At 37.7% G+C, this 16,938-nt stretch overlaps 1 protein-coding gene across 3 annotated transcripts; it reads left to right on the forward strand.

The window, feature by feature from the left end:
• The first annotated feature begins 1,467 nt into the window (after window positions 1–1,467).
• LOC122318826 (histidine kinase 1-like) lies at window positions 1,468–10,289 on the forward strand. 3 transcript variants are annotated; one of them, XM_043136482.1, is made up of 13 exons: window positions 1,468–1,753; window positions 2,178–2,420; window positions 2,525–3,325; window positions 3,566–3,813; window positions 3,899–4,058; window positions 4,407–4,533; window positions 4,645–4,734; window positions 6,637–6,831; window positions 6,914–6,983; window positions 7,177–7,219; window positions 7,982–8,122; window positions 8,226–9,401; window positions 9,646–10,289. In XM_043136482.1, exons 1-13 carry the CDS (start codon window positions 1,502–1,504, stop codon window positions 9,859–9,861), a joined length of 3,762 nt encoding a protein of 1,253 aa, XP_042992416.1. In that variant the 5' UTR covers window positions 1,468–1,501; the 3' UTR covers window positions 9,862–10,289. The 3 variants fall into 3 exon arrangements, with proteins under 3 accessions (XP_042992416.1, XP_042992417.1, XP_042992418.1); XM_043136483.1 differs by having other exon boundaries at window positions 2,528–3,325; XM_043136484.1 differs by having other exon boundaries at window positions 1,474–1,694.
• The last annotated feature ends 6,649 nt before the right edge of the window (window positions 10,290–16,938 follow it).

Consider the following 16,938-nt stretch of genomic DNA (forward strand, 5'->3'; position numbering starts at 1 on the left):
CTGCAATATATGTGCTGGTCATACCCCATGCATGGAATCTTCAGAAATGTCCTCGAAATTATACATCCATGTTGCTACCACTTTGAACCTCAAGATATATGGAACTTGGGCTAGGCTTAAAAGGGTCATAAGTTCCTTTGAATTTATCTCTCTTGTCCGGTTCTCAGAAAATAGGGTACAACCATAGTCACGCCTAGATAGGAAAGCCACCTCCAGCTGCCTCCCCCGCCTCCCCACCCCGGGTTTTTTCTTCTTCTTCTTTTTTTTTTTTAGACAAGTTTTTTAGGCAAGTTTAACATTTTATAGATAAACTAAAAGATTACAAAATATAAATTTCAGTAGGGTGGGTGTCCCTAAAGTCATCCCAAAATCAACAGAACATCAAAAAAGAAGAAAAAATAGATATGGAGCCAAGTAAATGGCTTCCACCCATGTCCCACTAGGGAACGTTGCTTAAAACAATTTTTGTATAGGCTGATAAAATAGACTATACTACTGCAACTAAAAGCCCCAACAAAGGGGAATTATTGCATCTTATTGGTTTGGACTGGTTGGAAGAAACTACCATGCCTACTTTCATTTGATCCTCAGTTTGAAAAAGTGGAAACATAACATAGCAGTCCGAAATAAAATTGAGTTGCGAGCAAAGGGCCAATATACGCTGTGGTGGTGCATGCATGTAGGAGTTTATTTATACTTCAAACGGATAGAAATAGAACATTTTCATATATAGAACTTTGAACATGGATAAAGCTAGTAGGAAAGATATCGTTAAAGAGATATCTAGAGAAATGATTATAAATATATGAATTGGAGCCAAAAAAAAAAAAAATGCACCTAATAGATCCCAATTATGTAGAGCATGATGTTTGGAGACTTGGAACATTTCATAATTTTGTAATTATTAGTGAAATAGATTGAGCGAAAATATTTTATTGGGTTTTTGGAAATGATAAAGGAAAAGTTAAATAAAAATATTATAAAATTAAAAAAATATTTGAATATAATTTTTTTAATATTAATTTTATTTTGAAATTTGTAAAAGTTGTATTGATTTTTATATTTTATTTTGAAGTTTGTAAAAGTTGTATTGATTTTTGTGTTTAAATAATGATTAGGTAATAATTTTTTTAATAAGTTAATGATTAGGAAATAATTAGATAAAAAAGTTAAAATTTTGAAATTGAAAATTATTCTATATTTAAATTATTTTTAGAATAAAATTATGAAAAATTTTGAAATTTTAAAAGAATTCTGCTAATGTCCAAAATGCCCATAGACTTTAAAAACTTATGAATTAACCCAATTAGAAATTGCGAATAGAGGTGCCTATTGCCTTGAGAAAGTGGAATGACACCACACAAGCATTGTATTAAAACTCTCTCCCCCCTCCGCGCGCGTGTGGAGCACAGTAGTACGCACAGATGCACACGTACACGCATATAGCCTTTTGCTAATATGCTTGCTTTTATAGTTTCAGGAGGAGTGGCAGGAAACCCAGATGAATGAAACCCACCCTGAATGTTGTGAATGTACCCCACTTCCAAGCACTCCGATGGATACTCCTCTAAGAAATGTGTTGGATAGAATATCAGGTTTTGCAACTCCTTGGAGAAGACAAAGCGGTCCAGCTCCACGCGGTCGAAGAATCTTTCACAGGGACGTTGAGCGACAAGATCATCAATTCCAGTATGGTACTGCTCACTGTCTTTCGTCCTACTACAGCGTCTTCGTTGCTCGCCTTGCTATCATGGTTTGTTGAAACTTTTCCCTGAACATTCAGTTGAGTTGGAAATTCAAACATGTATCAAACTTATCATCATGAATAAGCAAAGTCTACAATTTGCTTGTATCAATGTAAATATACATCCTGCGAGTGAGCTTTTGTTGTGAACATGATATTGGGCACATGAAGGTGATGCTGATCTGAGGAACGGCACATCAATCCTCTCGAGGATCTTATTTGAATTACTATATTGCTCATTTTTTTTAACTGTTGAGATAATTCTCGGGCTTAAATGAGTGTGAAATTCATACATGGGTAGTTTGTATCTTTGATGCATAACTTTAAAAGATCCTGTTTGATATAAGAAGAAGCTGAATTATCTGTGTGATCCCAGAAGATTATCTTTGGTTCTTTAACTAATTACTTTTGTCTTCTTGGTAAAATTTTACAGGTGATGCTAGCCATTTTAATTGGGCTGCTAACCATATTAACATGGCATTTTACAAGGATCTACACAACAAAATCACTGAATAGCTTAGCATATGGCCTTCGAAATGAACTTCTACAACGTCCCATTTCACGGATGTGGAACATCATAAATTCTACTACTGAGATAACAACAGCACAGCTTAAGCTGTCAGAGTATGTGTTCAGACGGTACAACAAACCTGCTACTCAGGCAGAACAAGTTGAGGTTGATCAATTATTAAGCAATTCATTGTAATCTCTCTGTTTTTGGCGAATTATATTTTTGACTGTTTTTTAAATATGTACCTTTTTTTTTTAATCCCCTCTTAGCAGCTATACGAAGTGATGAGGGATATAACTTGGGCACTATTTGCAAGTCGGAAAGCTCTCAACGCAATAACTATAAACTATAAAAATGGCTTTGTCCAGGCATTCCATAGAGATCACAGGAGTAATAATACGTTCTACATCTACTCTGATCTTACAAACTATTCAATCAGTGCTGGTGGATCTAATGAAATTAATCTGCTGTCATCGCATCAAAGCTGGAAAGATCAATCCATACATGGTAACATTTCTGCAATTTGGTATCAGGAACCCCTTGATCCCGTTACTGGTGAGAAGATAGGAAAAGCAAAGCCAATCCCACCAGATGATCTGATCAAAATTGCAGGGCTTTCACAAGTACCTGATGGTGTAGCTTCATGGCATGTGGCAGTTAGCAAATATACAGATTCACCCTTGCTTTCAGCTGCACTGCCAGTTTGGGACCCTTCAAATGAAAGCATTGTGGCTGTTGTGGGTGTTACTACAGCACTTTATAGTGTAGGCCAGCTTATGAAAGAACTTGTTGAAGTCCACAGTGGGCATATATACTTGACATCCAAAGAAGGTTATTTACTTGCTACCTCCACGAATGCTCCACTTTTGACAAATACAACCAAGGGGCCCAAGCTAATGATGGCTGTTGATTCCGAGGAAAAAGTAATAAAAATGGGAGCTAGGTGGCTGCAGGGAGCCTATGGCAATAACTTTTCTCAGAGACACGAGATTCATGCAGAGAATGCCAGGCTTGGCCAGGAGCAGTATTTCATTGACTCTTTTTTCCTAAAACTGAAGAGGCTTCCCTTGGTACGTCTTGACCATATGTTAATTTCTTCCTTAACGCTGAGATCTCAGATCATATGTCGTTAAGAACTTAGTGACGGAGGTCAAGTGGAAAGGGTTCGTTTTTTAAACACAATTCTATGTTACTCTTTTCCCAACCAAAAATTCCATGAGGCTTGTCCTAGTGTTCCCTTTTTGTCTTGGCCCACAGTAGTGTAGCATCTATTAGAATTGAAGGATAAAATAAAACTGAGCTTTGTGCAGGTGGGCGTCATCATCATTCCAAGAAAAAATATAATGGGGAAGGTTGATGAGAGAGCCTTCAAAACGTTGGTGATATTGATATCTGCATCTTTGTGTATCCTATTCATTGGATGTATCTGCATTTTTATACTAACAAACGGGGTGTCCAAAGAAATGAAACTAAGAGCAGAATTGATAAGTCATCTTGATGCAAGAAGAAGGGCGGAGGCATCCAGTAACTATAAAAGCCAATTTCTAGCAAACATGAGGTCAGTAATTCCCACCTTTAGAATGTAATGATTTATAATAGAACTACAACGTTAATAGATTCAACAATAAAATGTGGTATTGCAGTCATGAACTGAGGACACCTATGGCAGCAGTAATTGGGTTGCTGGACATTCTCATATCTGATGATTGCCTCACAAATGAACAATTTTCAACTGTTACACAGATTAGAAAATGCTCAACCGCTCTACTCCGGCTTCTAAACAATATATTGGATTTGAGCAAGGTATGATATGAAACAAGCTAATCACTTGTGTTTATGAGCAAGGTATAGACTATATGTTTTTTTAATAAGTGGAGAGATAGTTGATCACCTTCCATTCTTTACCAGACAACTAGAAAAGAAAAAGAGTCACCTAGATTTGCGACTCAGAAATTATGAAGTACACTGGATAAGATGATGACATACGTAGTGTATAAACTAAATGTTTGTTGAGGAGGTTTACAGTAATATATACTTCTTCAGTTTCAATTTTTACAGCAACATTAGGAATTTGTGAGCAACAATAACTCTAAATCACCACTTTATTCTGCAAACTGCACTCCTGACAGTGAAGTTAAAAATACCATGTAGGTTGAATCTGGAAAGCTGGTGCTGGAAGAAACTGAGTTTGACCTAGGGCGAGAACTTGAAGGACTTGTTGATATGTTCTCAGTGCAGTGCATTAACCACAATGTGGAAACAGTTTTAGATCTCTCTGGTATGAATTTAAGTCTCAGCAGAAGACAACTCGAAGTATGGTCAAAGATTATCATTATAAGTATAGCTGTCTGTTTCTAATCCTGATTTCCACTATTTGTTTCCTGTGTAGATAATATGCCCAAAATAGTTCGAGGTGACTCTGCTAGAGTTGTTCAAATATTTGCGAATCTAATTAGCAATTCTCTCAAGTTTACAACGTGTAAGTGCAAATCATTTATTGCAAATTTGATAGCTGTAGTTTGACAGTGCTGCAGCAATGAAATAAAATGCAACAAAGACAGAGAAAACTGAGAAAAAATGAATATGTTTATTTATTTATTGGACCAGTAATAGTAAATGCCAATGTGTAATAGCTATTAGGAATGCACTATCAGATTGTAATAGAACCTCAAAATGATAATGAAAAAAAAAATAGTTTTTAAAGAATAGCTCTGTTGGTTCCAGACAAGATTGAAGATAATAAAAAGTCTCTTCTTTTCAGGTGGGTATCTTTTAGAAGTTAGAGCTACAAATGATTGGGACCATGTGATTGAGAATTATCATTTGTAGCTCAGATATCTTGTAAGTTATCATTTGCTCTTGGGAGCATCTGACCCTTGTTCTTCCATCCCCAACAAATTTAAAATTTTTAAAACAAAAAGAATATTTTAATTTTTCCACTTATTTTGGTTCATCATTCAATTTTATGGATGTGTAAGAAGGAAGCATGGATGTCATACATGATAGTTTTTCTTTTAAAGAAAAAAGAATGTCATATATGAACCTCATTAAGGTGGGAGAACACCACCGTCAAAACAAACCAAAAGAGAAAAATCAGCCCAGCACACCATACCAACCATCCTCGTTTACAGCACAAATAAGCCTATCCTGTAGTCAAAATTCTTTACACCGCCTTAGGAATGAAGTTTTACCAAGATATACTTAGGTTCCCATAGCGCCATCTTTGGCAACAAATATCAGCAATACTATCAACCTCTCTATGGGCATGCTTAAACTTAACAAACAAACCAGCCTTCACCTCAAGAATGTTCTCCCACCGAACCAAAAGAAATTCAAATGAACCATGGCAAAACCAACCAACCCTCAAACTACAACCTGACAATTCGACTCCACCTCAACACAAGGACAATGCAATCTGACACAAAGTCTCAAACCACCCACCACAGCCATCGTTTCAGCCTTAGTACCAGAACTCCAATGGTAATAAGAATAAAAACCAGCCAAAAAACACCCATCAGCATCTCTGATAACTCCACCACCCCGAAAATGACCAGGATTCCCCACAGAACTCCCATCTGTATCAAGTGTCATCCATCCTGGCAGTGGCTAAGTCACTTAAGAATACAAGCCTCTTGCTGCCTGCATGGAAAAATAGAAAGACCAAGCTTATGTAAAGGAAGTATATCTGAGCAAGCCTTGTCAACCTTTGTCACCCGAGCATGATCTCCACCAGCAATGCCTTATCTTCTGAATTACAAGCCTTCCCCCAAATTGACTTTCCAACCTTTCATGACTTCACCTTAACTAACGATACCAACTAATGATTAAAGGAAGAAAGCCAAGCACTAATCCAATCTGAGAATGCCCCCTGCTTTTTGAAACCACATACTTATTCTTTGATACCGGGATTGCCCCACCAGACCTCGTTACCCATCACAGAGAAAAATAAATCCAAATCTGGAAGGCCAGCTCCTCCCATTCAACACATGATTTAAATATTCCTCAGCAAGAAGTGTACTACAGTCACGTTTCGAAGCTCGTACTTGATAGTTACTTATTGTCTAATGAATTATATCAATTAAACCAGATAAGAAGCAGGTATCTCTCCAATTGACTCCTTTCAGAAGTTAAAATATCCAATGATGCTTTAGATCGTGGAATTTAATATTTCATCCGCAACATTCATAGGATAGCAAGTTCAATATGGACAAGGAATTCAACCCAACATTCCTTGTAGGAGAGTATATACAAATGTAGGCCTGTTGTTAATATGAAGACATATTAGTAACAAAAATAAAATTATATATGGGGGATAAATGATAATGTTTCTCTGGAAAGAAAGAGTAATCTTGTGTACTGAACTGTTCTGAATGGCTTACAGCTGGTCATATCATTATCCGAGGATGGTGTGAGAACTCAAATTCTTCATTTGACATTGGAAAGTTTCCGCTCAATCAGAAGAAATCACGGCCTGCACATAAGACCAAGTTGAAGGAACAGGGAAGCCATACAAAGAAGGCCTGCAAGCAAGACAACAGAATGACTCTACGGTTTGAAGTTGATGACACTGGCTGTGGTAGGAATCTTAAAATTGATAAATCCATTGTAAAATTAGACACTGTTTTTGAATACATTTAACATTAGTTTACATGTTTTAGGTATTGATCCAAGCAAGTGGGAGTCCGTATTTGAAAGCTTTGAGCAAGCCGACCCCTCAACAACACGAACGTAAGTAAAACCAACAGGCTTCATCGTCCACAAATGAATCTGCCAATATCTTTGATAAACATGCAGCCTGTTGTCTGTTCTTGAGCTGGCACAAAATAAAGAGAATCCATATGATGAAAACTATAAACCATTAATCAAAAAATTCGAAACTGAAATCTCTTGAAAATTATTCTGAATCTTTTGCTAATTTCAGGCATGGTGGCACTGGTCTTGGGTTATGCATTGTGCGGACCCTGGTGAGTAAAATTATCCTGATATATATATATTGATGATGCATGGGTTATAAATCATCAATGGCTTATAACTGAAAACAACATATATGTTGTGTACCATCCATAAGGCAGTAAGTTTAGAGGTTTGGGGGGGACGGCGCAATGGTTCCTACAAAATAAGGGTAATCCCACATCTAAAAGATGGTAAGGTGTGAATGCATAGCTATTATTAATTTATGAGAGTTGGAAACCAAAACATTGCACAATGTGAGTAAGTGTGAGAGCATCGTTGGCTGCATTGTGGTATCGGTATCGAGATTGTTATTGTAGAATTAAATGATTAAATTCGCCTCGTTCAATGAGTTTAAGCTGTTGAGACAAATGTTAATTTAAAAATCATGGTATCATAGTACAGATACTATGTTTGAACCCTGGCTAGTTTGCAATCCATTTTTGATAGTGGATTTCTTGTGGCAATTGACTGAGCTATATTGAAAATCTGTCTTGTGGCGCTTGCTTTTTTATTTTTTCTCTATGCAGGCATGTGCACACTGCAATTTCTCGAGTTTTTGAAGTTTTTTTTTTCTTTTTTTCTTTTTTTTACCTCTAGGCTATCAGCTGCATGTCCATGATTTTGCCAAATTGTCCTGAACAGAAAATTTTAAATCAAACTAAGGTTTTGTGGGGGTGAAAATGAAGGTTTTATCTTATTATTTTCTAGGTTTTGTATCCCCACGTAATGCAAAAATCTCTTTGTTCAATTCACAATTATACTGTTGATGACAGGTTAACAAGATGGGCGGAGAAATCAAGGTCGCAAAGAAGGATGGTCCAGGCACTCTAATGCAACTATACTTGCTTCTCACTACACCTGTAGATGGCACAGAACAACATTGCCAAGTAGATTTTTCAAAGCAGAATCTAGTAGTGAGTAAAATTTGTTTTGTCTGAATACTATGTGAAAACCTGTGCAGATCACCTATGCAACTATAAAAAATAAAGAGCTTATCCATTCGAATTATGAATGCAGGTGCTACTTGCACTACGTGGCAGAATGGGTAGATTGATTATGTCCCAGTGGTTACATAAAATTGGACTGTTCACTGTGGAAGCATCTGAATGGAATGAATTGACCCAAATTCTAAGGGAACTCTTCCGTATCAGAAGTTCAGTTTATAATAATGGCTTTGATGCTCAATTTTCACTAAGTGAACCCTTGAGTACTAAAGTAATGAACATAAAAGACATGAGGAACCCGGCCTTCATCATACTTGTGGATATAGGACTACTTGACTTGAGCACGGATATATGGAAGGAACAACTTAACTTTCTTGACAGTTACTTTGGAAAAGCAAGGTTTGCTTGGATGCTTAGTCATGATACTCCCAATGCCATAAAGATGGAGCTCCGCAGAAAGGGACATATGTTGATGGTGAATATGCCACTCTACAAGGAAAAGATGATACACATTCTGGAAGCTGTCATAAAGGAGAGAAATCTTGAAGGGCAGAAAAAAAGTTCAAATACTTTGAGAACTACCAAAGAAGGTGATCTACACGAATATCTTGAGATTGATGCCACACAATTTGATGTCGCCAGCTCTGATGATTCTGATATTTCTGAAATTGGTAGTTCTAATTCTGTAAGTGGGTCTCAGACTGGGGAAAAACGAAGAGAGAGGCTTAGAAAACCTGGTTCTTCCGGATACCAGGCAATTAACAATTGTTTAGTTGAACTCACCCGCGTATATTCAGAAGAAAACTATTCAACAGAAAGAGATCCATGTCATGTCAGGCTCAATTCTCACGATGTTCAAAATGAAGAACCTAAATGTTGCACAAGAGCCTCCCTTTCATCAGAAGCTCAAAGCGAAAGTTCCGAACAACATTTGGTTATCAGCTGTCCTACAGCACAAGGTAATATATATTCAAGTAAAGCTGCGAATGAACAGAAGTCCCTTGAAGGCGTACGAATATTGCTTGCAGAAGATAACCCAGTACTCCAGAGAGTTGCAAGTATAATGCTGGAAAAATTGGGGGCAACAGTGTTCGCTGTCGGAGATGGACTTCAGGCAGTAGACGCTCTGAATTGCATACTTGGTGCAGAAGATTGTATAAGGGAGTCTATCTTTGAAGATAGAAACACTAGAACTCAAACAGAAATCAAGGATTTTCCTTCATATGACTTGATCCTAATGGATTGCCAAGTAAGAATCTAAGACAATTCACTTTTCTGATGCTCTCGTGCCTTGGTTATCCCAATATATTAATCAAATAGAAAATGCATGGGTTCTATTCGAACATTTGAGAGTAAACTATAATCAATTTTAAGAGGAATTCTTATTAAAAACCCCCAGACCAGTTTGTTTCATTTGGTAAGTAGCATAATGCGTGTGCTTAGATTGACACATAGCATGAAATTTCTAAACCTTTGTCTTCTTGACAAAACAGATGCCAAAGATGGATGGTTATGAAGCAACAGAAATAATCAGGAAATCAGAAGCTGGGACCGGGCTACACATTCCCATTGTTGCACTTACCGCCCATGCAATGTCTTCAGATGAAGCCAAGTGCTTGGAAGTGGGCATGGATGCTTATCTAACAAAACCAATTGACTACAAGCTGATGGTTTCCACCATTCTTTCACTCACTAAAAGAACAGCCTAACTTTCGCATCAAGCAAGAGCTAACCAACCTGTAGCTTATGCAGCCTTCGGATGTAAAGTTTGATAGCAGCAAGTAATTAATGAGAAAATGCAGTTTTACTTGGGAAATATGGATGCAGATCCATTGTCCAAGTCCAGCATATATAATAACTCATGACTGGATGCACTGTGCTTGATTACCTGACTCTGTAATCAATACATAGAGTGCCAATGGTGGTTAAAGATCAGAAGAGCAAGGTGGCATTATTTCTAAGCAAGTGGGGTACAATTTATCCAGGAAAGATGGCATTGGTGGAATGTAATATTTGATGTATGCTTAATAGTAGTATGTGGAAGATGAAAAATTCGTTTGCAAGTAGGGCTTCTGAATATGCTGAATGAACAAAATAAAGCCTCTATATTTTGATAGTCGACATTTGGATTCTGAAAGCGTTTCGTTTCATCTCATCTTATCATTACAACTTTTTCAAATTTTCACAAAATGTAATAAACAATTCAAATTTATCAAATCCCAAAACAATAATAACAATATTTTATTCAATTTTCATCTTTTATCTAAAATCATCTCATCTCTAAATCCAAACAGCTTGCAAAATCATATTATATAGCACAACAGCCATGATTTACTTTTGTTACAGACCTACATGAGTATGCTTAGTTCATGGTTTTTCCGTCAGGCAATAGTTCTGTAGACAAATATTTCAAAAATAGTAAGAAATATTCCATAGGTTTAAATGGACTAATTATCTAATGCTATGGACTAATACTCTAATGTTTTCAGTTTCAATTTTTGCTTATGTTTCAAAATTATCAGTTTGTGCTGTAACTGGCATCAATGCTAGGCTTGGGTGGAACCTGTTTGACCATGATAACCTTAAAACTTAATCTCGATGTAATTATTACAGAGTATTAGTAATAAGAATATTATTATTATTTAATATAGTATTACATAGAGTATTAATAAATGTGTGGGGTTTGAAGAGATATTGTTATTACTATTATTACATATAGTTATTAGTTATAATATTAGTACTAGTGTATTATTTGTTATAGTAAATAAGTAAATAATTATTACTAATTTACTATATACTAATAAACTAATAGTATTAGCATATAACTAATATATATATTAATATATATATATATAATAGTAATACTCTATGTATATATATTAAGCATATTACAATATAATTATATAAGTATTAAACAAAATGTCTTTAGATAAAAAATTTTAAAAAAAATAAATAAAAAGATACAAGGTGGACCGAACGGACTGACCAGACCGAACTGTTTTGAATGGGACTGGACCGGCTCCATCCTTAAGGAGTTCAGTCTAGTTTAGGGTGGAAAAACTCTAGATCGAATAGGTTCCGTCTAGTCTACAAAACCTCCCAGAATCTGATCGGACCAGGCAAAACTCCCCCCATTAGAAATGACTTCAAGTTTTTTACATCACCGTATAATTATGAAAAAATATACTATGCCGCCCATTTGTTACCATTCCATTTAACCGCTCAGTAATTTTTTTCACTTAATGATTAAGAAAGTGATTTTTAGTATATTAGTATATTTTTTTCTATTTTTTTAAAATATTTAAATATATTAAAAAAATATTAAAAAAAACAAATAAAAAAATGCCTAAATTTGCTAGGCGGCATTACAGCTCTATAATTTTTACTCCAGGCTGTTTTAGTGCCAATATAGAAAGGAAAATCTCCACCGAGATAAGTTACTGGAAAAATCATTCTCTAATTTTTATATTTTTACTTAATGATTAAGAAAATATTTTAATGTATTTATAAGTTTTTGAAAAATATTTAAATTTTTTAAAAAAATATAATTTTCACTATTGATCGAATACAATATTTATTTTTCTCGATAACTAGAATTGTTCAAATATCAAATGGAAATGACCCTTAAGCCTTTTTACGTCACGTACAAGTCTACTGCAAGCCATCTCCCATTAGAGGACAACGTTGAAAAGAGCACAGCATCATCGCAATCGGATGTTCTGTGGATGCTGACGTTTAGGGCTGGTTTGAATATCTAAATCTAAATTATTTTATCTAATTTTATTTTTATAAATTTTTACATAAAATATAATAAATAATTTAATTTTTTCAAATTTCACAACAAAATTAATATTAAAAAAATTATATAACAATATTTTATTTAACTTTTAACAAAACATATCATCTTATCTTATCTGAATTTTGTAATTAAACAAGACCTAGTTAGTAGTCCATCAAGATTTGGGAACTATTATTAATTAAGGGTATCGACTACTAAGTAACTATTTTATAAATTATGAATTACCTTTTAGTCAAGAAAAGAAGAGTGCTACAGTCACAAAATGATTATACAAAAGTAATATCACAAACTGACATAGTTTCATATTATCCGTCAGATATATTTTATAATAAAAATAATTTTACAATCTGATAAACTACATAAAACAACATCAATTTGTAAGATTATTTTTATATAATTACCTTATGACTAGAATATTTCTCAATTTATATTATTCATTGATATATATATATTGGTGGTAAGGCAAGTTCTTTTGAATACTTCATAAATTATTCAAAATTTTCTACTCTATTCTACAAATCATACAATATTGTAAATTTACTTTTATTGTAAAGCAGATCCAACAGATAACATGAAACCATATCAGTTTCTGTGATTGTTTTTATATAATCACTTTGTGACTATAACACTCATCTATAAATAAAGCTCTACATTTCCTTAACTCTCTTCGATTTCATTCTAACCTAACCCTAAAGCCACTCCTGCCATCCCTCTCCCTCTTGACCTCTCCTTTCCCACGTCGATGGTGCCACTTTGCTTCTCCTCTTAGTCTTCTCTTAGTCCATGCTGCGGTCCACCTCTCTCATCGTTGCTCCACTCCTTTATTCACTCCCTTTTATCTAATCTCCTTGGTGATACAAATATGATAAGAAAATATATTCTCGAGCATATATAATGATCAATACAAAACGTTCAATGTGACATCCTAAAATTTTTCAAGTTGCATATATTATTCAAATAATAAGTTATAATAAGATTCAAAATATGCACAACACATCACATTCGAAGAAATTATAAAATTATACAATATTTATCTTCATCTTCATTCTGGCATAATGAATAGAAAATTGCATTAAAAAATGCATTATCAACCTTTAAAATCCTTTTAGTCGTCTCACCCTTATAATTAAGAACTTGGAAAAATTTAATAATTTTTTTTATTCAAGTTCCAACTAGAATCAATACAATACAAAGTAATATACATGTTAACGATGTGTTTCGTACAACTTTGGGCCAGGCTCTCAGCGGTCCAAGTCTTCTATTTTCGGGGCCTGCAATAATGAAGAAGGGATCGAGAAAAGTGGTCCTAGGGTGGCCCGAGTGCCCTCTGCTGCCTAAGTCAGTATGGCTTACTAAGCAGCAAGAAGAGAGTGAATGCCAATATTTTGGCGGGATGATTCGATCCTTTACCTGGTAGTCGAAGGGGCCTTTTATACCCGACCTGGAGAACCAGGAGGCCATACCCTGTAGCTTGGGAGAAGGGAAATCCTCTCGGAGCTCCCTCTGCCATACTATCTTTAATGCTACATGACCCTCTAAGATAAGTCATTAATGCGACATGGTTATCTGATGAACTCATTTAATGTGGTGTGGTCTCTTGGCATTGCTTTGGAGTCCAGTCCCTTCCTCTTAGCGTGCTTCCTTCTCCTTCCTCTAGCCTAGCTTCCAACACTTCTCCTGTAACATCCCATCTTGACTCGAATAGTTATGCTCGATTCATATGGGTCATGGGTTCTTCCTGAGCCTTAGGGAGGCTCTTGCGGGTTTGGGCCGGGCCATTTCAAGCTATCTGGAATGTGGGAAACCTACTTGATGTTAGGCTTGGGCTGGCCCCTTGGGCCTTAGACCCTTGACAAAAATCCCCCTAATAGTTACCCTGCTAATTCTCATCAAGTTAGATTGATGAAAATTTCTTTTACCTCTACTTAGTGTTGCCAATTATTCCTCTTGCCACCGAGTGAAAACATTAGTGGGTCGATGATTCCATGTGCTCGGTTTTGATTCTTCCATTGCTGTTCCAGAAGACGTAATTGACACTCCGCAGGCTGACGTTCCATCTTTTCCACAATGATGACCATCAGACGTTCCCTCTTCTTTGCGATTACATAGCCACGCGGGGCCTTTAAATCCTTTCTCCCTTTTGCACTTGTAATGCGTTGAGAACCGATAACTTCTGTCACACTCTCATTCCTTCCTTCTTCTTTCCTCCTCTTTGCTCTTATGTCTTCTCTCTTTCCTCGTGTTTATGGCATTGGATAACACTTGCCATGTTTGTCATGGGATTCATGATAGGCTCTTTGCGAGTTTGCATTAGATTTGACGAAGCTTTGAGGTGTGCATGCTCCTTAAATTTTAGGAAGCGAACTGCTGTTCCTTGCCTATATAAGCCCCATTTGCTTTTGTCATTTACCAATAATTCTCCCTTCTTGCTTTCCAAGCACTTCAAGGTTTTGTTTTTTCTTATGCTATTGTTGACCATTTCTGGCTCTGATGGGTCTTCTGGCCTTAGTCCAGCCTTCTGATATTGCACCCTATAGTGGGCTTTTGTGGAGGCATGCCAGTGGCAGCCTCTTGGGGTTTTCGGAGGACATCCTTCTAAGAGACGTATCATCCTTTATCATTAGGAGGTGCTTTGTAAAGGGGGCATGCACAAAGAGTTATGAGATATGTTCAATGCATTCATGCTCGGGAAGGAGATGGGCTACTCCCTCAGGCTTGGCGGGCGAAGGGGATTTATTATGTCTTGAACTCGTCGGGCTTCAGGCACTTCCTCGCCAAGCAAGGGGAGAAAGAGGAGGTGCTTGCACCGGCAAGGGGGCTTTTATGGAGACCGCGGAGGCGTGTCCTTAAACTCAAGCTCTTCATTGCCCCAAATTCTTAGATGGAGTCCATGGAGAGGTAGCCTCTATTTGTTGCTTCCACATTGGCTTTCAGCCCGCATGGAAGTGGTTTTGACTGAGGCTGGTTCCCCCTCAGGCTGTCCTCGATGGCTATGTGGTTCAGGAGCGTGAGTTGACTGCGTTTGCTCATTGAGCTCGTCTTCGAAGCGATTCCTGTCCTACAGTCCCTCTATATTCTGTGATGGTGTCTTTTCGCTTATGCCATCTTTTCTTGCTAATGGTACTGTATGGCACCTCACCTTTTTTCTGCCAACGGTACCATATGGTACCCTGCCAAGTTTGATTTTGCCTTTGGACTATTCTCAACCTTTTGTTAACGTTTGTATGGTTTCTTGCGAATATGTTGCAACCTTTCCATTGTAATTGTTGTAACAGTTGATGAATAAAATGTTATTCCATTTATGCTTTAATCTTTGTTGCTTCTCCTTGCTTTGTTTGTCTGTACTCTATGCATACCCCTTGCGGGTGATAACCTATTAGTGGCTTGTCGAGGCTTGGCATTTTCTTTTAACCTAGCAAGCAAATAACCTCTCATGTCACGAGGGCAATCCCGCTCTTCGAACAGCACCCTGCCTAGTACGACAGTTTCTTCACCCAGTTATTGTTTATTTATGTTTGGTTCGAAACCCTTATGAACTTAGGTTGGGATTCATCCTTCCATGGAGAGGCGTATGTTGCCGAGTTCATTTATAACTTTTGGCGAAGGTTGTGCAGTGTGCATGTAAACCTAAATTTGCTCGAAGGCTTTGTAGAGGTTGCACTGTGTGTGAGACAGAGTGCGCCTTGTTGACTCTCACACTTGACGAGAGGGGCTGAGTGGGATATAAGCCTGAACTAGCCCAAGTATTTTGTGGAGGTCGTGTGGTGTTTAAGACCGGGTGCACGTCGTTGACCTCGCACTAGGCGAGAGGGGGCTAGTGGTGCATAAGCCAGAACTCGCCCATAGAGTTCGCATAGATCTTTGGTGGAGGTCATGCGATATGTAAGACCAAGCCTGTGTCGTTGACCCTCGCGCTTGGCGAGACGGGCCGAGTGGCATATAAGCCTAAACTTGCCTAAATCCCTTGCGAAGGTTGTGCAGTGTGTATGACAAGGCACGCCTCATTGACCCTCACACTTGGTGAGAGTAGCTTAGTGGCGAATAAGCCTAAACTCACCCATATCCTTTAAGGAGGTCCCGCAGTATGTAAGACCGAGCGAGAGGGGGCGAGTGGCGAGTAAACCAGAACTCACCCGTAGAGTTCGCATAGATCTTTGGGGGAGACCACGCGGTGTGTAAGACAGGGTGAGCCTTGTTGACCCTCGCGTTTGGCAAGAAGGGTTGAGTGGCGTGTAAGCCTAAACTCAGCCAGATCCTTTGTGGACATGCTACAAAATCAATTCCCAGGTATATATACTTTATTTGACAATTACCAACTTGTCTTGTTGGTTTGTCATGGCGAGGTGCTGGGTCTTTGCTCGTTTTGGGGGACGTGCTTTCTTCTAAGATTGTGTTGGCTAGTCTTAGGACTATCCCGCACTCCACCGAGGTAGGGATAGGGGTGCCTTAAGCCACAACCTCCCCTTCAAACCCCTAGGGAGGTAGTCATCTATTTGCCGTGATGGGAAGGGGTAATGTTAAGGCAGCCTCTAGGTTGGTCCCGCTCTTCTTCATAGGGAAGATAGTTTGTTAGGGTAGTATGTTTGACTGAACCCACTCCCATCCGTTGATGTCACAGGAAAAGGGAGTGAGGCCAGGCCGGTGCTGTGCCCACTCTTCATCATGGCAGAACGAGGTAATCTTCAAGCAACCTCAAGGCTAGACCTGCTCTCCCCCACGGGAGGGTTGAGATGGCCTTTAGCTCATCTCACCCTTCGGTGCCCCAATGGGAGGTAATCTATTTAGGCAATATGTCTGACTAGACCCACTCTTGTCTTTGATCGATGCTCATGAGGAAGGTATGATGTGTCGAGCTGTTGAGGACAGTCTCATACTCTGCTGAGGGAGGGGTAGAGGCACCTCAAATCACACTCTCCCTATTCATTCTCTTAGGGGAGGTAGTCATCCATTTTTCGTGACAGGATGGGGTAATGTTCAAGCAGCCTCT

This window comes from Carya illinoinensis, chromosome 8, assembly GCF_018687715.1.
Source record: "Carya illinoinensis cultivar Pawnee chromosome 8, C.illinoinensisPawnee_v1, whole genome shotgun sequence".
In the NCBI taxonomy this organism is placed as follows: Eukaryota; Viridiplantae; Streptophyta; class Magnoliopsida; order Fagales; family Juglandaceae; genus Carya; species Carya illinoinensis.

Excerpts from the sequence above, each read along its gene's own strand:
- LOC122318826 (XM_043136482.1), top strand. The coding sequence starts at position 1,502 with ATGAATGAAACCCACCCTGAATGTTGTGAATGTACCCCACTTCCAAGC. Across the intron at positions 1,754-2,177 it reads TTGCTCGCCTTGCTATCATG|GTGATGCTAGCCATTTTAAT; the intron begins GTTTGTTGAAAC and ends AAAATTTTACAG. Across the intron at positions 2,421-2,524 it reads CTCAGGCAGAACAAGTTGAG|CAGCTATACGAAGTGATGAG; the intron begins GTTGATCAATTA and ends ATCCCCTCTTAG.